Source organism: Bicyclus anynana, chromosome 25 (genome assembly GCF_947172395.1).
Source record: "Bicyclus anynana chromosome 25, ilBicAnyn1.1, whole genome shotgun sequence".
Lineage (NCBI taxonomy): Eukaryota > Metazoa > Arthropoda > Insecta > Lepidoptera > Nymphalidae > Bicyclus > Bicyclus anynana.
Window position 1 is genome coordinate 4,163,071 of NC_069107.1, and position 24,157 is coordinate 4,187,227.

General features: G+C 34.4%; 4 protein-coding genes across 6 annotated transcripts in view; 2 read left to right on the forward strand and 2 right to left on the reverse strand.

Moving 5' to 3' along the window:
- The window catches only part of LOC112050383 (uncharacterized), a 249,693-nt gene extending 239,779 nt beyond the window's left edge, over positions 1–9,914 (forward strand). For all 3 annotated transcript variants that reach the window (XM_052889361.1, XM_052889362.1, XM_024088637.2), the window contains 2 exons: positions 1,031–1,153; positions 2,016–9,914. In XM_052889361.1, coding sequence (XP_052745321.1) covers positions 1,031–1,153; positions 2,016–2,801 — 909 coding nt within the window. In that variant the 3' untranslated portion in view covers positions 2,802–9,914. The remainder of the gene's footprint in view (positions 1–1,030; positions 1,154–2,015) is intronic.
- Positions 9,915–11,954: 2,040 nt separating this feature from the next.
- On the reverse strand, positions 11,955–16,541 carry LOC112050390 (piggyBac transposable element-derived protein 4-like). The gene is made up of 2 exons (XM_024088645.2): positions 16,470–16,541; positions 11,955–14,772 (listed from the first exon to the last, which is right to left on the reverse strand). The coding sequence occupies exons 1-2, from the start codon at positions 16,526–16,528 to the stop codon at positions 13,185–13,187; spliced, it is 1,647 nt and encodes a 548-aa protein (XP_023944413.1). The 5' UTR covers positions 16,529–16,541; the 3' UTR covers positions 11,955–13,184.
- Positions 16,542–19,224: 2,683 nt separating this feature from the next.
- Positions 19,225–20,081, reverse strand: LOC112050391 (protein lethal(2)essential for life-like). Its single transcript, XM_024088646.2, has one exon. It carries the CDS (start codon positions 19,978–19,980, stop codon positions 19,438–19,440), a length of 543 nt encoding a protein of 180 aa, XP_023944414.1. The 5' UTR covers positions 19,981–20,081; the 3' UTR covers positions 19,225–19,437.
- Positions 20,082–23,117: 3,036 nt separating this feature from the next.
- Positions 23,118–23,887, forward strand: LOC112050386 (protein lethal(2)essential for life). The gene has a single exon (XM_024088640.2). It carries the CDS (start codon positions 23,233–23,235, stop codon positions 23,779–23,781), a length of 549 nt encoding a protein of 182 aa, XP_023944408.1. The 5' UTR covers positions 23,118–23,232; the 3' UTR covers positions 23,782–23,887.
- Positions 23,888–24,157: the final 270 nt, after the last annotated feature.

The following is a 24,157-nucleotide window of genomic DNA, read 5'->3' on the forward strand; positions in this document are numbered from 1 at the left end:
GCTAATGAGGCTCTTTATATCCTATTTATATATTATATTGAAGCTACTTTATATCCATCATACTCGCCCATCGTTACTTCATCGTTTTTACAACTTGTAAACTGAGACCACAGATTAAAGAAAAATAGGCAGATTGAGCACACGGAACGGCAGTGATGAAGCCATTCCAAATACAAATTAAAAACTAATACATTCTCGAGTCAGTACGACACAAAGCGTCGCATCAGTAATTTTCAATTTTATTCAAGAAAAATGACGTTTGTAAATATTTTAAAAACTGTTTACATAAACATGTGTTTAACGTAAATATTGTTATGGTTGTTAGTGTTAAATCTTGAAATACAATTATGGAAAAAGCTTGTTAAACGGATGTCAAGGAAACGTATGTTTTTTATGGGTTTCACCGGCCTTACCGAGCTGCTTACACACGTAGCATGTATATTTTAATCACGGGCGGTACAGCGTGGATTTTTTGGAAATATTGTTTAATACAAAAAGAAGTGTATGTCAGCTCCGACTCACAAATTTTTAAAGTTTACTCTTTCAGATCAACTGTCTAAATGTTGCCCCGCAGCATACACTATGTTCGACTCAATACTCACGTCTATAAACTCTAAGAATAGTTTGCGCAAAAAAAACGTAACGCTGACATTCATTCATCGAGTTTTACTGCCCATATATTTTTCATACCAGGGGCTATATGTGAAAAATCGATTCTTAAAGAGTAAACTCCAAGACATTCCCGACACACCTAACACCAACACTAAATCTTGTTGCCATCATCCACGTCCTAACCTCGTTCCGTATCGTAACATGTAAAATCAAATGGGATATTTAAAACGGCGGTTATTTTTTTTAATTGTAACATAAATGCGTTTTGGTTGGCAGAAATAAACAGAAGCGGTCATTCCTTAGACAAGTTTTTTTACGAAGAACCATGCTTTTTTCGCTTTGCTTTCAATTCCAATAACTTAACTTGTTAATAAAATTTAAATATTTAACTTTCATAACGTCATTTTATTATTTCCAGTCGAATTGCACGCTCACGCTCTTTAACATCAGCAACGAGAACGTGATCATATCCGCAAGCGTGCCACCAAAGGAACAAGAAGCGCTCAAAGAAGCAGGTGAAGGTCTACTGGACAAAGAAAAGGTAAGTACTTTGAAGCATAACAACTAACCAAAAGTACCCAGAACTTGAAGATTATTGGTGCCATGGATCTGAGGCATAATCGCCTATTATAGATCTTATAAAATATCTCAGAGTCACTAAGATATAAAGTGATGGAGACAACTATTTCAAAAATGAGGGGATCTACCTCAACCAGCTCTACGAGCCGCAAACCACAGACTCTTAAATTCGTAGCGATTTTATAATGTTTCGACATTTAAAGAGCTTGCAGAAAGGCCCTGAAGTGACAATGGGCGAGGTACATGTTTTGAAGAACCAATGAACCTTGCTCTATAACTATATTTTTACTTGAGGACGCCCGCGACTTTGTCCGCGTGAAACTCGATGTAAACATTGAACTACCCCTACCTTACCCCTACTCTATAGTACATTGGTAATTTAATCAAAAACTAAATCAAAAAAATCCAAGATTTTTAAATAAAACAAATGGTTGTTGTGCCTCACTCGACATAGATAGGTAAAGTGTGTCGCGGACTTTTTTGTAGATATTTATAAGATTTACAATTAATTAGAACATTTTATGGTTCTATCTTTAAAAGTTTAGGCAGCATACGCAAAATAAGTAACTTTTCTGCTTGATTTATTACATCTTGTGTCCGAAAAACCCAAATATCTTACGGAACCCTATTTTTTCTAAAATAAAATTTAGCCCATGTTACTTGTGGATAATGTAGCTTTCAAATGGTGAAAGAATTTTTAAAATCGGTCCGGTAGTTTTTGAGCCTATTCATTACAAACAAACAAACATACAAACAAAGTTTTCCTCTTTATAATATTAGTATAGATAAACAATTATTGCATACGAATGATTTTCTGGTTTCAGGAGGCGTGTATCGACGTTCTCAAAGTTGTCAAGACTCGTATCAATTCGCAACACGAAGATATCTCCTCCCATCTGCTTCTCTCAATATTCAAAATAGCTGAAGTTGACGTCGTCTACCCCACACCGCCTAGCTCCGCGATCACTTCTAACAGACCTGACATCAAACTGTACATCATTATCTCTCTTATTACTCTCATCTATTATTTCCAAGAATTTTTTGCTTTCTTCTCTTTATTTCTAAATATCGCTACTTTGAAAAAAAACATCGTCAATTTCTTATCGAATTTATCCGATATCAAAGACCACGGAAGCGCGGTACGTGAATCAACATCATCAAATTCGTTAGAGATCGTTCTTTTCACAAATAGATTTATTGTAAAAGATTTTGTATCTATTTTAAAATGTTACGAAGAATTTATTGAATATTATAATGTAGTTGTTGTAAATTGTATTGATACTTCGCACAATGCACTCGCTTTAGGTAACGCACGAACAACACAGATCACCGGAGACGTAGACGTAAGTGTATTAGATGTAAATAATTATAAGGAAACGAAACATATCATAAAAGCTGTGAGTACTACAATATATACTAATTTAAAAGAACTTGTTGCTAATGCAATTATACCTAAATATTTTTCTAGAGATGTGTATTACGAAATTGGATGTACTATTATTATTAATTCGGAGAAGCTTTATGGTGATTTCTGTTTTGAAAAAATCGCGTCCTCTTCTTATGGGATCGTTAAATCCGTTAGCTTAGGACTAACTCTAGTAGTAGTGTGAAGACTGAGATGATAACTAAACATATCATAGTTAAGTGTATTTCGTTTAATTTTCGACTTAGAACTGGTGCTTGTAGGTCGATCTTAAAGGCTGGGTTTTGTAAATAAATGTACTACGCCCTTTACACTATTAGAAACTTTTTCGTGTCTTATTTGTTACTCTATAGATAGCTGATGTAGCTTCTTTCCCTTGATCCCTACTTCATTATCTGTTACTTGAATTTTTCGCCCTTCATAAGTGTTCTTACTTAATCTTTTGGTGTTATATGTTTTTTAATACTGGGTTTAATTGAGCAGATATTAATTGTCTGTATTAATAATATCGAACTTCTTGAATAGGAGTAGTATGTTGTAGAAAATGCGCCTTTCTGTTAGATAAGTGTAACTAGAAGTTATTTATCATCAATGTGAGTGCACTTTTAGGACAGATGGACGGGCAAACTTAGCAGCAGTTAATAAAGAAATCAATTCAGAATATAATCTTACGGAATTCCATTATTTACTTATTAATTAAATATTATATTTGTTAATTAAATACTCTAAACGAATAAACAGTTTATTAAATTCATTGATAGAGTATTGCAAAAAGACGAAATGAAGTTAAATCGCAGACTGAGACAAAGTACACTAGGTACAGAACTTATTTACTGTGAATAAAATTAATTAATTTTGAGTACCTACTTAATTTTCTTATCTACAATTATAACATAGTCGTAAATGTGACGACGTGGTATCAAACCAATCAAAAGTAATCAATTATAATAGTGCAGATGATATAGAGAAACAAATTATTATGACATGGGCTTGGGATGCACAGAAATACAGATTACATAACAATAATGATGTCACAACTGCTAGTGGAAGAATACGTGAAGTAGAAGAAAGCTAAAGAAGTAATGGATGGTATGTGAAAGTCTGTAAAAGATATAGATATGATAGAAGTGAATGGAAGAGTGTGACATGTTGTGCAGAACCCACATAGATTGAAGATGGTATAGGATCTACTAGACGTGTTAAGTCAATGAGGATCTCTAGTCAGACATAATGGACTAAAATTTTGTTGTAAAATAGCAAAACTTGAAATTGTTTAATCAAAGTAAAGCTATATTTTGCCCGTCACACTAACATAAGTAGACAACACTTAGACAAAAAATGTATATCAGGTACATAACTTTGTAATGCGTTGTTGGTAAATAAAGAAGCTTTAATTTGAAGTAGACATAGAGTCTTGTGTTCTTAAAAGAGTTTTAACAATGTTAGTGACATCTTTATAGGACATGTACAATATCTAAAAACTAAATAACTGTTTCATGTACAAACTCTATTAGATCCTAATAATGCTACTCTTTTGTTGCAGCTCTCATTTCATACTCTAAGTCTTAATGTATTTAAATTTTAAGTTTTATTTGTGCAGAACGATCTGACGCATGATCTTTAAACGCCATATTAGCTGTGTGTCTAGTGGGAGTTTTCAATATTTTTATCTTTGACACCTAAGATTTTTATACTGTTACTATCACGTTGACGTTTACGCAAATTTATATGGAATTGAAACAGTTGTGCAATAGTGCCACTAGATGGCGCTGTTTCAATTCCTTAGAAATTCGCGTTTACGTTACGTGACGGTGACAGTATCAAACTGCCACTAGGCCCTCTGATTAAATAAAAGTTCAAGTAATATATTGCTTATTATTGCTGATCAGCAAAATTGACATTCTAAATTTGAAATAGATTTGCGCATTTTCATTTCCAGAAAATATTTTGCTTGTGCTACCTATATAAAAAAGTGTGTGTCAGATCCGACGCTCGAATAGTTTACTCTTTCAGATCGACTGTCTAAATAGGTGTATGTTGCCCCGCAGCAATCACTATGACGTCTCAATATTTACGCCTGAAAAGTGAAAGGTGCGCAACCGAGGAGCAGCAGGCCACGGCGTACACGCCCACTAACACAGCGTACACGCTGTTGACGGCGGCGCACGTTGAAAGGTGCGCAGAATAGATTGCGCACAAAAAACGTAACGCGGTCATTCGTTCATCGAATTTAACTGCCCATATTTTTTTCATACCGGGGGCTATATACAAAAAATCGATTCTTAAGGAGTAAACTCCAATAAACTCCAAAACTATGATAAAATAAATTTATATAGGCTTCTTACCTTGACTCCTGCTGACCTTTTGAGTTTTGGTCCATGTCTTTTATATCAAAACTCTCAAAAACTATAACAAAAATGTTTTTTGTTACAGTTTTATAAATCATAGGAGTTTATTACATCCTAAACTAAACATCAGAATGTTGTTAAATTTTAACTTTTTAATTTATTGTGACTTAAACTGTTTCATATTTAAATAATGCCTTAAATGTAACTTACTGTCTGTTATTATGTTATCTATAATAATTATTGAAGCCTTCTCTGTACGTTTTAAAACAATATGAGACATCATATTTGTAATTCATATAAAAAATGTACGTCTGTCATGATGGTCTCTTGAAAATTGGCTAGTTATAAAATAGATCAATGTTTAAAAGGTAGGTGTTTTTGTTGACAGCTGTGCCTACATATAACTCGTGCAGATTAACTTGACACCTGGCTACTAAACACAACCAAACACAGTACAAACATCATTCGATTCAGGTGTCAAGTTAATATGCGTGAACTGTACGTATTATGCGGATCGGCATGTTCTTAAATGAGAGGTAAATGAAAGTGGATAAATATTAAACCCTCATATAACCGTCTTATAAATACTGCTAAGTTGGCAACCCACAGATTAAAGAATAATTGGCAGATAGAGCGTACAGAACACGTCAGGGAAGCAGCCATTCCAAATATAAATTCAAAAACGAATACATTCTCGAGTCAATACGACACGAAGCGTCGCACCAATAATTTTACATATTATGCTAATTCTATATCACGCTCTGAGTTCTGATGACATGACTAGCTAAGAAGCGTCATTACAAATCCAATATGGCGGCCTCTCAAAATGGCAGACTGACTGTTTGAAATCCACCCCCATGATATGGATATCAAATTAAAGGGTTTGCTGTCAGGAATACGAAAAAAATTGTCACGTGACTTAAATCCAATATTTGTGTTTTTTTTTATTCTTTACAAGATCCCTTGACTACAATCTCACCTGATGGTAAGTGATGATGCAAGTAGGTAGGAGGAGGATGAAAATCCGCACTCCTTTCGGTTTCTATACGGCATCGTACCGGAACGCTAAATCGCTTGGCGGTACGTCTTTTGGGTGGTAACTAACCACGGCGGAAGCCTCCCACCAGCCAGACCTAGACCAATTAAGAAAATCTCAATCGCTGGGGATCGAACCCAGGACCTCTGTCTTGTAATTCACCGCGCTTACCACTGCTCCACGGAGGCCGTCTAAATAATTAATTATTAAATAATCAAAGTAATTATTAGTTCGTGCTAAAAGCCTGTTTTTTAGTGTTTTTAACTATTTAAAGTTATTTTTTATGGGTTTCACCGACCACACAACGCTGCTTGTATTGACTCATACTGTATTCTGTGTGCCAATCATGAAAATCGAAAACCCCGTACGTACCTGTACGTATGTATAACTCCTTCGAATAGATTTTGTAGTAGTCACATAATAAGAAACGACTAACCGTTTCTGCCGATCTGCACAATACGTGTGATGCTCTCCTCAATGCTTATTAAATTAATTACTAAGCGATCTTTACTTTGGTTAATATATATTTTCTTATAGCAAATTTGTAAATGTAATAAAAGTGTCACTGTTACCACGATCTAGCGAAATTGATCTAACGATACATATCAATAAAGCTCAATTTTATACTTATATGTATTTCTAGCGTTAGATGTTGCAAAGCAAAGTGTCGTAACTTAGGAAATAGAAAAAATGGTACTTAGATATTTATAATTATATTTAAAAATATATAAAAATAGGTACAATGTTTCTAAATTTGAATGTTCTTATTTGTTTTAGATGTTTATTAACTTCCTTGTTATTTTATATGAAAATTCTTATATACGAATTTTATTTATTGTAATATTGTTTTTTATGCAGAGGTATTTTTTAAATTAAATATACTTATTAATCAATATGCACGCCTCATGCCTTCCATGTAAATAGAAAAATATAGTGATAAACAATATTTACGGACACTGAAATCTGAAAATATTTAATTTAAATAAACTTTTAAAAAATGTTAAATTATTTACACGATGCACTGCACTTTATATAAATCAATTTAGATATTTATTATAACAAAGTATTAAAAGACGTAAAATTCTTCACAGTGAAATAATAAGCATATCTATTAATATGTTATTATACAGGGTGGCCGGAGAGCTGACGTTCAAAGATAAACTTTGGATGCTTTGTAACGAGGAGTATCCGAATCAACCCCATGTATATTCTACGATATTGCTTAGTTTAGGAGATTTATTATTATATTATTTTATTGCAATTGTATTGATGAGCATTAAGTGCGTGCAATTATTTAACTGTCCTTGAGTTATTTATTACAGAAGGCCTACTGGTCACATGGTCCGCACGGTCAACCTTAAAATGTTGTTATTTTTCTTTCACTCATACAATACAGGTCGTATTATCATGCTGTAAATTATGTCGTAATTTTTAGGGTGGTACTCCTGAGTATGGTTCTTATTGTTATCTACAAACCCAACGAAAAATGCTAAATACAACCCCAATGAAAAAATCATAAAAAAAATCTATCTCCTAAACTAAGCAAAATCGTAGAATATACATGGGGGTGATTCGGATAGTCGTCGTTACAAGGCATCCAAATTTTAGCTTTGAACGTCAACTCCCCGGCCACCCTGTACATTAAAATACGCACATCATAATTCGACAACGATGTAATCTACAACAATATTTAATAAATAAAAAAACAAATTGCAATCTTTGAAGCTTAAGACTTAAAGAATGGCTAAAGAGCTTAATCTAAAAATCACCACACTTACAATATATTATTTTTAAAAATCTATCTATATTATGTACCTGTAACAGGTATTTTACGAAGAGTAAAATAATGATGTGATCTGTTAATCCGGATACCAAGTCCCAGATTCCTAAAAAAAAAATACTTAATTTTATTCAAAATTAAGACTTATTGTGCTTAAACTCTATTCGCCACATGTAATTAATACATAGTTATGATAATTTAAAAAAGATCTTACCTACTTTTAGAAAAAAAAGTTTGAAGATTAAAACAAACACAATCACGTTAATTTATAAAATACGCTTTTTGATTTAATTATGAAATTTGTGAAATGAAGATTTAAATTAATAAAATGTCCCTTTTAATTGCCGATAAATTCGGCAGCTTTATTACTTTTTTATTTTAATATAAGCATAATATTCAAGCAATTTTTCATATCTCAAAAATAACTAAATAATAATATAGTCATGTTTTATTTTAATATAAATAAATCAAATCCAAAATATTATTGTATCTGTGAATTTTTAATGCTATATTATATAACTTTTTATGTGTTATATCTTAAAATATTTTAGTCCGCGCTGTTAAAATACATATTGCAAAATATTACATACTAGCGGACGCCCGCGACTTCGTCCGCGTAAAAATTGATGTAAACTTCTCTACCTCTACCTTACCCTACTCGTAAACCTACCCAACCCTACCCTACCCTACCCTACCCCTACCTTACTCCTACCCTACCGCTAACGCTAACCCTTCCCTCCCCCCACCTTACCCTACCCTAACCCTACCCGTAACCTATCCATACCCTATCCTACCCTACCCCTAATCTACCCCTACCCTACCCCTACCTTACTCCTACCCTACCGCTAACCCTAACCCTTCCCTACCCCTACCTTATCCCTACCCTAACCCTACCCTACCCGTACCCTACCCCTACCCTACCCTACCCCTATCCTACTCCTCCCCTACCCTAGACTTTCCATATCCTTCCCCTACCTCTACCTTGCCCCTACCCTACACTACCCCTACCTTATCCGTACCCTACCCTACCCTACCCTACACTTTCCCTAAATTACCCCTACCCTACCTCTATCCTACCCCTTCCCTACCTCTATCCTATCCCTACCCTCAGCAAAATTGGTCCAGCCTTTTGTGCGTGGTGCAATGACCAAAAGACTATAATTTCCCAAGCGACTTCTATGCTAATACTATAAAGAGGTAAAGTTTGTGTGGTTGTCGGGGGTAATCTCTGGATCTACTGGACCGATTTGGAAAATTCTTTTACCAATAGAAAGCTACATTATTTGCGAGTGTCATAGGCTATGTTTGGTCCTCATATTCATACGGGAACGGGAACCACGTAATTGAAACCGCGGGGCGTCATATAGCGGCATTTCTGCGACTTTCAGAAATTTTGTATTATCTCCGAAACTATATAACTAATTAGCATACTGTAAAGGGCAAATCTTATCTCTATAATATCCTTGTGATTATTAAATAATTTATTTTGATAAGGATTTAAGTTTAGTTGTGTAAATAATGACGTAAACCTTAGTTTAAAATTTAAATAATTTATTAAAGTACTAAAGGTACTATATCTGCTAAAATATAAAAGATAGATATATGGTGTCGCGGACTTTTTTGTAGAACTTTTAAAGGTTCAAAAAGCCTCCATACATTTATTTCAGTTATACGCAATGGTTGAGGCAGCGCATGCGAAAAAGTAAGTTTTTCGGTCTGACCTGTAAGAGAAAACCCGCGATATCTCAGTAGTTATATACGAAAGAAATATAAAATATAGCCTATAGCACTCCCCGATAACGTAGCATTCTACTGGTGAAAGAATTTTTAAAATCGGTCCAGTAGTTCCGAAGATTACCCCATTTCAAAAAATTGTTACAAACTTACAAACTTACAAACTTACAAACTTACAAACTTTACCTCTTTATAATATTAGTATAGATTTCATAGAACAAAAAATATTTAGATACATTCAATGTTAGCAGTTATCCTATTAAAAGTCGTTTTATAGCGTCGTAGCTATAAAATAATAATATGTAATATATTGCCATATAACGTCTTGCGTTTATAAGTGAACTTAATAGTCTTTCGTAGCAAATACTGATTGCATAAATTCAGAAATACAGGTTATTTTTACAACAATAAAAAGCCTGATTGGAGTTTTTATTTTGAAGTTTTTATTTAGTTCACACCGAAATAAAAGTACCTGTAGACTCAATATATAGCAATCATAAAATAGCAATACATTTTAATTATTATTGTAGAAAAATTTAATATCGGCTTGGAAAAGTAATCTAAAACACTTGATAATTGAATGTTTTATGCACATGCATACAAACTTACAATAGCAATAAAAATATATAAAGAAATAGATAGAACTGAACTGGGTCTGTAGCCATGTGGCACGTCGATTCTCTTTCTACAAACGCTAACTTTTCGATAACAAAATGTATGGGAATGACATCACCGGTAGACAATTTATCACGTGACCTGTCGATAGCAAATGTCAATTCCATACATTTTTAATTTTCGAAGCGTTGTTTCGAATTGAGAAACTCTCGTGCGAATGAGGGTTTAGAGGTGTTCAAATTGATGAGATTGTGTAACCTAGTGCTACTAAACTACCTAACACCTGGGCCTGTAGCAGGTCGATTCTCTTTTTACAAACGCTAAGCTCTCAATCGTACGAGAGATTCTTTTAACGGACGTTAAAAAAGCGTTCAAATACAAAAAAATGCATTCTCAACCCCAAGTATATGTTCACACGGCAGCGTTTTTAAAACACAACGCTTTTTTTCGAGCAGTATTGCATTTTCAATTTTGGGCATTGACAATAGACCTTCATTTAACTTCATTCGATATTTGAACGCTTTTTTAGCGTCTGTTAAAAAAGCTCACGTGTGGACGAGAGCTAAATGAGTAATTCCTGAGTTGGGTCAGTTCTCAGTTATCAATTACTAATATTCAGTTTTCCAAAATGGCGAATCGACCTATGAATGAAATACCTATTAAGTACTTATTTATAATTATCTCCACTAGCAGTCGCCTCGCAGTTCTTCCTGCGTAGTTCCCGTTCTTGTGAGAATACGGGGACAAAATATTGCCTATTACACTACCTCTTTATAATATTAGTATAGTAATCCTCTGTTCAAAATAGACGACTTAACTCGACTATTTATATTTGTTTATATTGGCTGCATGGTAATGGATTATTGTCTGAAAAAAAAACAAAACTGAGATTTTTGATCTACACATTTGAATAGGCTGTGGTATGTCGCTTTGGCGTCCCCCAGGGACAAATTAAAAAAAACCTATAATTAAAAATTATTTTTTTAGTTTTTGAAAATTACTTAATAAATTATAGATAAAAATGATTTTTAGATAAGTTGAAATTCGAAGCCGATATTGAAAAAAAAATGTGAATACAGCACTGTAGTGATATGCGATAACTGAGCTTCTAATAAAGTAAAAACTGTTTTATACACTATTACATATTATTATTATTATTAAATGATACGTGTACCTACGTAAAATCATAATATTATTATTATATTGTATTATTTACCCACCTACAAGATTCTGTAATTTTGTTGTAGCTAATAAAAGGTTTCGTATATAAAAATGGTGTTTTATAAAAAATGTTTCGTATATCGATACTTCCAGATTGGTCCCATATAAACGAAACGAAATTGCCCGTACTGTGGCACTTGTTTTTTTTATTAACACAAAATTACTGAACCGATTTTCATGAAAAATAAATGCTAGGACACACTAAAAATAGAAAAATTAAATCTTTTTAACAAAAAAATTGAACCAGTGATGCATAACTAAAGCCGGTTAAATCATGAACTTTTAAGATTTAAAGGCAGTTCTTTCCCGAGGTTATTTCAAACACGGCTTTAATTAATACGTCACTGGCTTGGAACTGCCTTCAGAAGGTATCACTTACGATGTTATTTTTCGCTTTTTAGATTATTTTTGTGATTTTGAAGTCGGTTAAATTTTTTTATTAAAAAGATTTTATGATATATAACGTTTCAAAAAGTTGTAATAGTCATTATATGCACACGTTTCCACGCCACCTACGAGGTAGTGTACTTAGCGCGTTTTTTTTAACGTGGTTTCCCCAGTAGGCCTATTCCACAGCTGCTGTGATCCTTTTTAATTTGAAACTATTGCAAAATATTAGCAGAAAAGATTGAAAAGATAAAGCACATGAGAAACGTAATAAAACAGCACACATGTACGCAAAAATGTGTGAGATATTACAAAACTAACAGAATTGCAACATGAAAAAAGCAAAATTTATAAGTATGTGATAAATTTGATGATAGAGAAAGTAAAATTACTAATAATTCTAGGAAATGGTATGAGCTCAGTGATGTACAAAATCGTCTTTCGGAGACTATAAGGGTTCCTTCTTGATTAAGGAACTCTAATAATGTGGACCCCAAAGGGGTGGAATGCGCCCCACCTCCGCGCCTTCCTGTGATTGCCGTCTTCCAGACTATGCAAATCTCCACCACTATCCATCCAGCAAAATAAATGATGATTATAAACGATGAAATAAAATGAATCTATCTCCAAGTTATGCTTGGGCATAAATTCAAAGAAGATCAGAAACAAAACAATATAATTGAGTTTGCATGCATTCAAATTATGTAATCAACAAGATGAAATGTGAAAGTAAATGCATGCAGTGAAATGGGAAAAGATTTTGAGTTAGCATGCAATAAAAAAAATAAAACAGAAAGTTATCAAGATAATGTTAATCAATTAAAGATATGTGACAATTTAACATCAACTAGCGGACGCCTGCGAGTCAATTCCCATGATATTCTGTTTTTTACAAATCCCACAGGAACCATAGATATTTTCGGGAGATATATGTAATAGTAGTATGTAGCCTATGTGCAGCTCCAAGGTACAATTTAACTCTATACCAAATATCATCCAATCGGTTCAGTCGTCAATAGTTAATAGACAGACAGACTTACTTTTGCATATGATATGAATGATGATGAGGATATATGAAAGTGCACGCGGGGTTTTAAGAAATCAGTTCTTAAAACTACATAATTAACTCAAGCTACCATAAGAATACAAAGACATAAAGGAGAACTAATATGAGATGCTTATAAAATAGTATCCTTATCACACTGCACAACCCTTTACCTGACTACCTGTGTTTATCGATTCAGTAGTTTTCGTGTGACTTAATATATAATTACATTGATATAATTTAGATAATGCTGTACACAAAATTAATACAAAAATCAACAAATTAATCGGATTCTCAAATAATATTACACGCAAAGCAAAGCATCAAATATATAGGCAACTACAACTGATCCAAAAGAGTTCCTTTATTGTGGAAATTAACAATGCCATGTTGGCAAGAATAATTTAATACCTGTGAAATTCACCAAAGCAAGTTATACATAACCCAGGTTTTTTAATACAAAGGGGACAATAAAATATCGAGGCTTTGCGAATATTTCGCTTTTTTAAGCAGTGCCTACAGTCTTTTCTTTTGGTTTTTCCAATATCGTTTTTAGGTAAGTAAGCTGGCGAGTGTATAACATCACCGGCATCTGTTGTAATTTTTTGCGATGCCGAAGTTGAAGGTATATTGGAAGCCTGAGTTAGTCTGTCAGTCGGTGTGTCAAGCTTTAATAACCTTTTAATTACTTTAAGACGGAAATCATAAAATGACATGGGTCTACTATTATCACCAGACCGTTTCATTTGTTCATTGAACATATTGAAACAGTTCAGGAGCATAACTTGCATTACGTGTATTACAATTTGATTATGCCATTTGGTTGATTTCTTAAAGGACTGGTAGTATGATAGCATTTCATTTTTACGATCAACGCCTCTCATGTACTTCTTATATTCGACTATGACTTTTGGTGTCTGTTTAACCTTACCATGTCTATTTCTAGATTGAACGAAATCTGAGTGATGTTCAGTCGAAATCATCAATACATTGCTTTTATCCCTATAATTGGTGACGCATACACCACGTGCATTGTATCTAGTAAGCAATGTACCTCTAGCGATCCTCGACTTAGTTATCATTGGATTTCTTAATTGATTAGCTCTAAGCGTGCCTGTCAGATATGTGCGTTGTTGCAACAAATTTTCAGCTACTGTCACACTATTACAAAAGTTATCTGTATAGAGAGAGCGCCCTGTATTAAGATAATCTTCCATAAGCATCATAACTACTTTATCAGCGTGGTCTTCGCCTTGAAGTACAGTAGCCTGTGATCCACAATACATATGCATTTTCTGCGTTATGCCATTTGTATCTGTTAGTGCAAATAATTTAACTCCATATTTTTGCCCATTGCCTGTTTGTCTTATTCTTAATTGTCCTCGCCATAGCACATTACTTTGATCGATTGTTAAGTTTTTGGAAGGATTTACTAAAGTTTTCATAACTGAGTTGAAAAATACCATTATCGGTTTGACATATCTGTTAGGATCAGTATTATTGTATGAATTATTATCCGAAAAAGTTAAATTGCGAAGTATTGACAGAAAACGGTCCTGGGACATGAACGTTTTAAAAGGCAAGTCATATAATACATCTGTACTCCAGTAATCATTGAGGTTAGTCAATGTTATATGGCCCATATGAAACAGTAGTGCCAAGAAAATACGAATCTCATCTTCGTTGGTGTTATTCCATTTGAAAGCATTGGGGCCGTCTGAACTTTTTACCATTAGATGTAAACCATGGCTGTTTATGCTTGATACTAACATGGCCATAAATGTGGAGTTAAATATTAAATTGAAAAAGTCAATAGGGGACTCAGCTGGACCAATGGTGAAATGGGCAACACCACTGAATGGGAAAGTCTGTAGAGATCCCGTTGAAGTCCATCCTTCTGCCTCTGGCTCGTGGCTGCTGCCTTGGGCTGGTGTCGGTTCTTCGTCTTCGGAAGAAGATGATGAAGATGATGAAGAAGAACTGAACTCCTCCCTACAGATACAAACGAGTACTTTAATAATTTGGTGTTTTGATATTACCTAATAGCCCAGGATACGTGGAACGTTTTTACAATTGATTACTATTAAGTTAATTTTCCGTAAGTTGCTTCATCTTAATGAGACGCTAAACTTTTAAATTTACGTCAATTCTTGATCCTGGTAGCTAACAGGGTTACAAGGTAATAAAAACTTCTGAGCGTAGAACCAATACCGTCTTTCCCTTAAGAGCACACGGGGCCCGTGTCCAGGACCCCTGTTTTCAGGGGGCCCCGAAGGACTGACAATATCCTTCAAAATGTTGACTAAGGACATACCTAATAGAAGATTTTGCTCAACAAAATCGCAAAAGAGACTGTTATCGTTATCGTAACCAAAAAAAAAACCAGCAGCGTTCTAAGATTATTAATGACATTACTGTATTTGATTGCCTATAATAAATACTTAGTAAAAAAAATATATATATATAATTCGCTTTTTTTTCAAAAGGGCCCCGCACTGTTTTTTATATATTTTCGTTTTATTGAAAAGTAAATAGTCTAGGTTTAGGTAATTTGGAACTGACCGATATTTTAACGAAATATATGTTTTAAATATTATGACCTATTATTAAATAATAATAAACTTAGTACCTTAACATTATTTATATAATAATATAAGACTATTTGTATACAATCAATCAAGTTTTATTAACGGTAAAAATAAAATATTCAAGTTAATTGATTTTCACTTACAGGTGTTGCATCAAATTCAAATTTTGAGTTAAGTATGTAAATTTTCGATAAGTCTATATAAATAATAATTAACTAACTTATGTTAATTCTCTAACTACGCACCTAGGCCATTTGGAACATATTCAAAGGGTAGAGATATTGACTTTACACGTTTTATAAAACAATAAATAAATTAATTAAACAAATAAAAAGACCCGACTGCATAAAGTATAAAAAAACTGAAAAGAAAAAGACAAGCTCAGTCCAGAAGTGTAGAAAGCAATTAGAAAACAGTCGGGACCTTAGAAATTGGATAGAATGATTTTCTTCTACAATATTTAATAGGTCCAGACTGTTTTCTAATATAGTCTATAGCGTCTCACAGTCGTCTTGTTATTTTTTTTTAGTTTCACCTATCTAAGAACACTTGGACAAATTGGACTTGAGACAAATCTAACGATATCCTAATTACGTAAATCCGTTCAGTGGTTTGGAAGATATGAGGTAATAAAGAATATTACATACATACAAGATACGCGCGAAAAATATAACCCTTCTTGCAGTCGGGTAAAAATTAACGCAGTCACAAAAAAGTCAGTTAGTCAGACACTAAGACAAAGGGATTTTATTGAAATTTAAAACTCAAAATGGCAATTTTGGGACTTGGTGAGTTTTCGCTACGGGGACGATATTAACTAACTTATCCATATTTTTGCGTAATTCCGTAATGCACACAAGAAACAAACTATTAAAACATACTTAACATAAGAATATGCGACACATGCGAACTTATTTAACACTAGTTCCGATGGCAATACGAGAGTAAAATATAAACTATGACATTCACAAATGACGTGGTTTTCTCCATCCAGAGGGGTAATCTCTATTACCCCTACGACAACACAATCTTTACGTCCACATAATATTAACAATTCAAATTAAATTAAAGGAAGTTAAATAAAATATAAAAATTACTCACGTATCTGAAAACATCTCGGCTAGTTGATCAGAGACTTCAGAAAGGTTGCTTGAAGACATGATGCTTGCTCGACGTTCACTTCACTACTAAAGTAAACTAAATACTGATTGTAAAGCAGGACTCTAAATTCGACATTCACTTACCAAGCAATAGACAAAGAAGCAACAGGATAATAGAAACAATAGCATTTTCTATTATATTTACCTACTTATTATATTTCCAGTAAAAATAGGTTGATACCCATTTATTAATGAGCAGTTTATTGCTAGGTACTAGGGTTGCCAACATTATTAATATTTTTGAGAAGGTATTTTTCAGATTTAGCTATAAAAATATAGTAGGTACGTTTCAAGAAAATATAGTATTTAAAACATGGTATTTAAAAAATATAGTAATAAGGGAAAAATACGTTTATTTTCATAAAAACTATATTTGTTTGATATTGTTGCATTTTTCAAAGTTTTTGGCTAAAATAATAGTGTCATATTACCTATATGCTTTTTCACATGCAATATTGTAAACCAAAAGCTCGTTTTTTATCGTTTGCCTAATGTACGAAACTCGAAAACTATGTTGATAAAGTTTCAAAATGAAAGATTTGTTTGTCAGATTTCAGTTGAAAATATATTATTTTTGCTTACTATATGTTTATACACTAGTATATAGTACGCAGACCCAAAATATAGTACAATATTATACCTATAGTATTATAGTACTAGCGTACGCACGTTACTTCGTGGAATTCAGCTTTTCACAAATCCCGCGGGAACCATGGAGTTTTCCTGGATGAAAAGTAGCCTATGTTGTAATCCAGACTAAAATCTATCTCTACTTCAAATTTCAGGTGATTCGGTTCAATAGCCGAGGCGTGAAAGAGTATCGAAATATATACTATACTATATTGTATACTATCAAAATCATCAGATTTTCGCAAATCTCGGGAATCCGTGGATTTCGGGTTATATGTTAATCCAGAGTAAAATATATTTACATTGCAAATTTCAGCCAAATCGCTTCAGTAGTAGCGGCGTTAAAGAGTAACAAACATCCAAACAAACATACATCCATACAAACTTTCGCATTTATAATAATAGTAGGATAGGGTGGTTGGCAACCCTAGTAAGTACTGCAGCGGTACTGTTTGTTGTTTAAAACCTCCGTGTACCTGTACAATGTTAATAGGAATTAGAAAGAAAGAAAATACATCTATTGTTTCATATATTTTGTTTTTATTGTACTACTATCTAAGTTGCCGACATTCTTTTGTTTGTTGTAATCTTGCACGTATTTCTTGCAAATCTCGCACCGCCGCTTGACTGACTGTTATTTGTATTAAGAGCGTGCAATATGTAATTTGGTGGTTAAAAATGGTTCTGGATCTCAGATTCTGGAAAAGTTAGGAGCCTGAAATTGTGGGTAAATGATATTTCAAAGTGTTAGCTTCGTTATGACTATACAAAATACACAATTTGAAAACTTTTTTCGATAGTTCTTTTTTTTGAAAAATACATGTTTTGCTCACATTTTGCTTTCAATCTCAGGAAAAGCAAACTTATTTTCTTAAATTTTTGTTTTGAATAGAAAATTAGGTATATATCTTGAACATGACCATTTTGTTTTTCGTTATGTTGTTTAATTTACTTGCAATTAGGTAAAAATGGTTTTGGCGCTCACGTCGCGTCGCGCGTCAATCGCTCCGTGCTTTTCACTCACGTGAAAGTCATAATTCGGCGTCTCGTTTGCGCTTCAAATTTTATCCATATCGTACCGACGCGCTGCGCGCTCTTAATAATAATGTATGTAGTAAATACATTATATTGTAGTTAAAAATACAAATTTTTCTGCTGTTCTTAACTAGGTACATGTCTCTATATCGCCCTAAACGTACCAAGGGCAGTCCCTGGGCTTTCAGCCAAGTGCACGTCGATTCTCTTTCTACGATCGCTAACGCTTCGAAAATTATAAATGTATGGGAATGACATTTGCTATCGTAAGGTCACGTGATCAAGTTATCGAAGGGATCTGCCATTCCCAAACATTTTCCCAGTTTGTAGGTATGGATGTTTGGATGTTTGTTACTCTTTAAAGCCGCTACTACTAAAGCGATTTGGCTGAAATTTGGAATGGAAATAGATTTTACTCTGGATAAACACATAGGCTACTTTTTATCCAGAAAAAACCATGGTTCCCGAAGGATTTGTGAAACACTTAATTCCACGCGGACGAAGTCGCGGGCGTCCGCTAGTATGCTATATTTTATCCCCGTTTTCTTACGCAAACAGGGACCACTTAAATCTTCGATAAAACTGCGTAGTCTGCTGTCTACTTACACTTAGACTATTAATGGTCTAAGGCTGTCTATAATATAAAAAAAAAGGAAAAAAAAGTAAAATGGTTCGTGGTGGGTAACATAACCCCATTGCCATGAAATGAATAAGAGTTTAATAGGTCCTAGCTAATTAGCTATGCGAGATTCGAACAATTAAACAGACTATTTGTACTGTACCTACTCTTCGAGAAATTTCTTACACAAATGAAAAGCAGTTTAGGATAAGTTTAAAAATCGATTCAGTAGTTTCATACTTATATACTTACTCGTCTTCAAAATTTTAGTACCTACCTACCTATAGCTTAAAAGTAGAACCAATTTATTCAATATATTCTGGGGATCGCACCCAAGTTAATATTGTAGGTAGATATTACCTACTTACCTACAAAAATCTTGGTAAATAAGGTTTATATGAAAAAAAACAACTTTATACGTGAGATAAAATTTATTAAACTTAACTTTCAAGTCTATGGTACGTAATACTCTGTATTTCTGAACACAAACCTAAACTTGAGAAGTTACAATATCACAAAAGTAAAAAGGATCAGTCTCAAAATGGCACTGCCAAAGTCTTTGGATAATGGATTACCCTTAACCTAAAACACAAATTAACTGCACGACACTAATTAATCGAAGCATTTACTTCGCAGCTTTCTCGTTGGTACCCTCGTTCTGATCTTTAATTTCCTTCCGAACTGGTCCTGTCTGCGCAATGCTAACTTTTCTTTCTCCTTTAATAGCTTCTGGAACTTTCCTCGGTGCGGTGATCGTCAAAACTCCGTCGGAAGAAAGCTTAGACTCGACAGTCTCAGGTAAAGTACCTTCCGGCAATGCGTATCTTCTAACAAATTGGCGGGAAATGTAGCCATGTTGGTCTTGCTTCTCCTCGTGTTTACCTTCAACTACGATGTATCCGTCGACGGTTTTTACGCTGATGTCTTCTGGTGCGAAGTGCTGGACGTCGAGGTTGATCTGGAATTTATCAGCGTCCGCCTTGATGCTAGAACCCAGGTCTCTGGCAGCCGCCTGGAGATGACGCCAAGGACGGTAGTAGTCTCGGTTGAAGAGCGGACCAGCAGCAACAGCTGTTAGCAAGTCGTCAGGTGTCAACGCCAAGCCGAAATGCTGGTCCATCAGGCGGCGTGGACGAAACTCTTCGAAGAAGTACGGAATAAGAGACATCTTGAATTTTAAAGGTTGATATCACACAGCAAAATCACGTAGAGTTAGTTCGCTTGTTAGCGCTTTGAACGTTCAGTTCCAAGTTTGAATTTAATCTGACGATTGGTCTGAAGCCGGCGTTTATATATTGCATAGCAGCGCCATCTAGCAATGAGTAGAAAATTCTAGATTGTATTGTTACAGACAAAGGTGCAGGGCTTCTTAGGTGTTGGTCCGCTTTGACGTAACAATCCGATGAAACTTTCTTGTGAATTTCTTTCGATGTTTTGAATATTAACGAAATAACTTCTTAATTGTTTTTATTAATGAAAAATTAAATTGACGGACAGGGATTTCTTGTAAAATATTGTATAGGGTACCTTGGTATATTATAACTTAGTATATTATGGACATTTTATAGACGAGTCGAGATAGATAGTTGCAAGAATAAGATTGTTTTTTTGATAGGTTTTAGTCATATATAGTTCTAAACATATTGATGTAACAATATTGCCTGCGATTGTTTAAAAATGTATATTCACAAACATCCACCTCCAATAAGTTAACAATAATAACGTCATGGTCAATATTCAAATAGCTAAAATTCAATATACCTCAGTTACATACATAATAAAAAATTCAATAAACACAAATAAATAAACTCCAGACAGTTACGCAGTTGATAACCCCTGCAAGGATAAAGTCATCGATCCGACGAGTAGCTTCGAGAATTTCGCTCTGCGATCAGCTGAGCGGCGAGCGCTTTCTCGATAACTGATATGAATATTTGAGTTTTATGATTACATAGCTATTTACTTTAATTTAACCTTGAATTTAAATGGGTATCGAGTGAGATAAGTATTATTAAGTATTTATATTTGTACTAGGCAGGTAGATAGGTCTGTATATAACGAGGTTAAGTATTGGAATTAATTAAATAAAAGAACAGTACCTACTACCTACCTAGGTACCTAGTCGTAATTAGTATATTAATAAAAAAAAAAAACATACATACAGCCGAACGTAGAACCTCCTCCTTTTTGGAAGTCGGTTAAAAATATCATCGAAAACAGGTAAGTAGTAACGTTTAGGTACTAAGTAGGTAGGTAGGTGTTTAAGACTAAACTTGTCAATTAGATAGTAGATCTACTCTTACTCGATTTTATACATTTCATTTCTTACTCCCCTTTATTCTTCTTATAATAACTATTATTCACTTATTATTCCTCCACCAAACAGGATCTAATAATCCTCTAGGAATCAATAGAAATTTAGATAAAATCCCTTTTCATCCATTTTTTTCATATAAAGATTTAATTGGATTTATTATTCTAATTTCTATTTTAACTTTATTAACTCTTACTAACCCCTATTTATTAGGAGACGACCCATTCTTATAATACCTAGGTAGTAGGTAGGTAGGTACTCGAATTAAAAACAGACTATTCTGAGAATGAATAGGTAGGCTTATCCAATACGAATTACCTACTTACCTGTTACCTGTCCTTTAGGTAGGTACGAACCCAATGGCGTGTATTTGCCCACTTGTGGAGATCTTGGAAGAATGCAAATCTTAATAGGTAGGTAATTACAAATATCCCTACCGAGAACTCGAACCCAACCTCATGTTATAAAGCCGCAAAGGCTAAGCAAGTGACCAATGAAGCTTGAAAGAAATATTACATCCCATCATTATCATCCGTTTAAGATTTTTTTCTACCGTGTTAGGTAGGTAGGTAGGTAGATGTATTTACTATTTACCGCGTGCGTACGCTATCTTACCTACGGCACCCTACGGTAACGGTAACTATCCCATAATTAAAAAATATCTTTTAGTAAAATATAAATGATTTTTTGACGGCCTCCGTGGCGCAGTATTATACCTATGCCGTGAATTTCCAAGACTGAGGTCCTGGGTCCTGGGTTCGATCCCCGGCTGGACCGATTGAGGTGTTCCTATTTGGTGTTGGTACAGATCTGGCTGGTGAGATGCTCGGGTGTGGCTAGTTACCACCCTACTGGCAAAGGCGTACCGCCCAGCGATTTAGCGTTCCAGTACGATGTCGTGTAGAAACCGAAAGGGGTCTGCATTTTCATCCTCCTCCTCACAAGTTAGCCCGCTTCCATATTACTATTAGATTGCATTATCACTAAACTTACCATCAGGTAAGATTGTAGTCAAGGGCTAACTTGTGAAGAATAATTGAAAAAAATATATCCATCAGGCGGAAAGTTTTTTAGCAAGGTCAAGCATTCCACTATCAAAGAAACCTTCATACTTATTATGCACTAGCTGACGCCGCGCGGTTTCACTCGCGTGATTCCCGTTCCCGTAGGAATATGGGGATAATAGTTATATAGCCTATATTCTTTCTCGATAAATGGGCTATCTAAAACTGAAAGAATTTTCACACCAGCCTTTCCTAAGATTAGCGCATTCAAACATACTCTTCCGCTCTAGAATATTAGTATAGATACCTACCATATTTAGGTACCTACCCAATTATAAAGTTAGGGTCAGAGTAAAGATATGAGTCTTTTTCTTTCTGTCTTTTACAAAAAATAGCTAGGATTTAGGTATTAATAAATACTTAATAAATACTTAAGACCAACCTAGGAACTTAGGCATAAGAGAGCCATATTATTTAAATACCTAACTACCTAATCTACAGCTAGGTAGTAAAAATCTATTCAATTGAACATCTTTTTTAGGTCATTTCTAAGTAATACCAGAATAAAAAGAAATATATAGGTAGGTACTCAGTTCACATTGTCAACATTCAACCGTTCGTGTTTTTTACCTACTTATTCGAATAAAAGAGACATTCAATTAAGTGCATTCCACTCCTAAACCACTAAACCCTCGATATAACATTCAAATACAAATAAAACTGCAGAAACGTCTCGAATGGTCGTAATACGGCCGCATTTACAGATAAAAACATTGTCTATAGGTACCTACTATAGCAGGTAAATAACTCCATTATAATTTGTATACAAACTCCGTCAGCCGGCCGGCAAAATTCGGGAACATTCATTGATCAAAACATTGTTGCCGAGCGAGCCGCTATGTCTGCGTTTTCTTTACTTTTCGAGAAATTTCTACTCCTCGATAGATGGCGCTGCGAGTATAAAAGCACGAGTCGACGCTCCCGCTTCAAGTATTTGAATTTGCGCTAACGAAGTGTTCACACGATCTCTGTGCGAGGTTTAAAGCTTTTCACCTTTGAATTTCAAAGCTATTTTCCGTCAATTATTGAGTTTTTAGAGAATATGTCTCTGCTACCACACGTCTTCGGTTACAACTGGCCTCGTTACCGGCCAAACCGTCTTCTAGATCAAGATTTCGGTCTAGCCATCACGCCGAACGACCTGTTGACCGTTGCCTCCATTCCCATGATCTCTGCAAATCATTACCGACCATGGCACCAACTTGCGAACGCTGCAAGAGAAGTCGAATCCAACATCAAGGCAGACAAAGATAAATTTCAAGTGAATTTGGATGTCCAACATTTCGCTCCAGAAGAAATTACCGTGAAGACTGCAAACGGCTACATCATTGTCGAAGGAAAACACGAAGAAAAGAAAGACGAACATGGGTTCATTTCTAGGCAATTTGTGAGGAGATATGCTCTTCCTGAAGGCTGCAATCCTGATACAGTTCAATCTAAACTCTCTTCTGATGGTGTTTTGACTGTGACTGCACCAAGAAAACCACCGGCGATTAAGAACGAACGCAGTATCCCGATTCAGCAAACAGGTCCTGTGAAAAAAGAAATCAAAGAGAACACGGATATAGAAGACAAGGCAGACAAGAAGTAAATGTTTTTTTTTATTTCATACATACCTACCTGAAACAGTGAGACTGATTAAATGCTTTTGTTTATTTAGTTTTTATGTTATAATTAAATCATTTAAGTTTCTCAAATGTGGTTTTATTTTTTCTTTAGCTTAATAGGTAGGTACTTCTGCTTCTTAGCAGGCGTAGCCTAATTATCCAATCTGTGGTCCCAACTGAAAATCAGCGCTACGTGTCCAAATTCAAATGGTCACGTAGCATTATGCTGAGCTGGGGGCATTTTCTGGGTTATGCCACACATCGCAGGGTATTGTCCTGGATGACATGGTGTACTGGAGATATTGTGATGTGTGGCATAATTTCAAAATAAACGCATTTTTCTTTATTTCTTTCTTATTG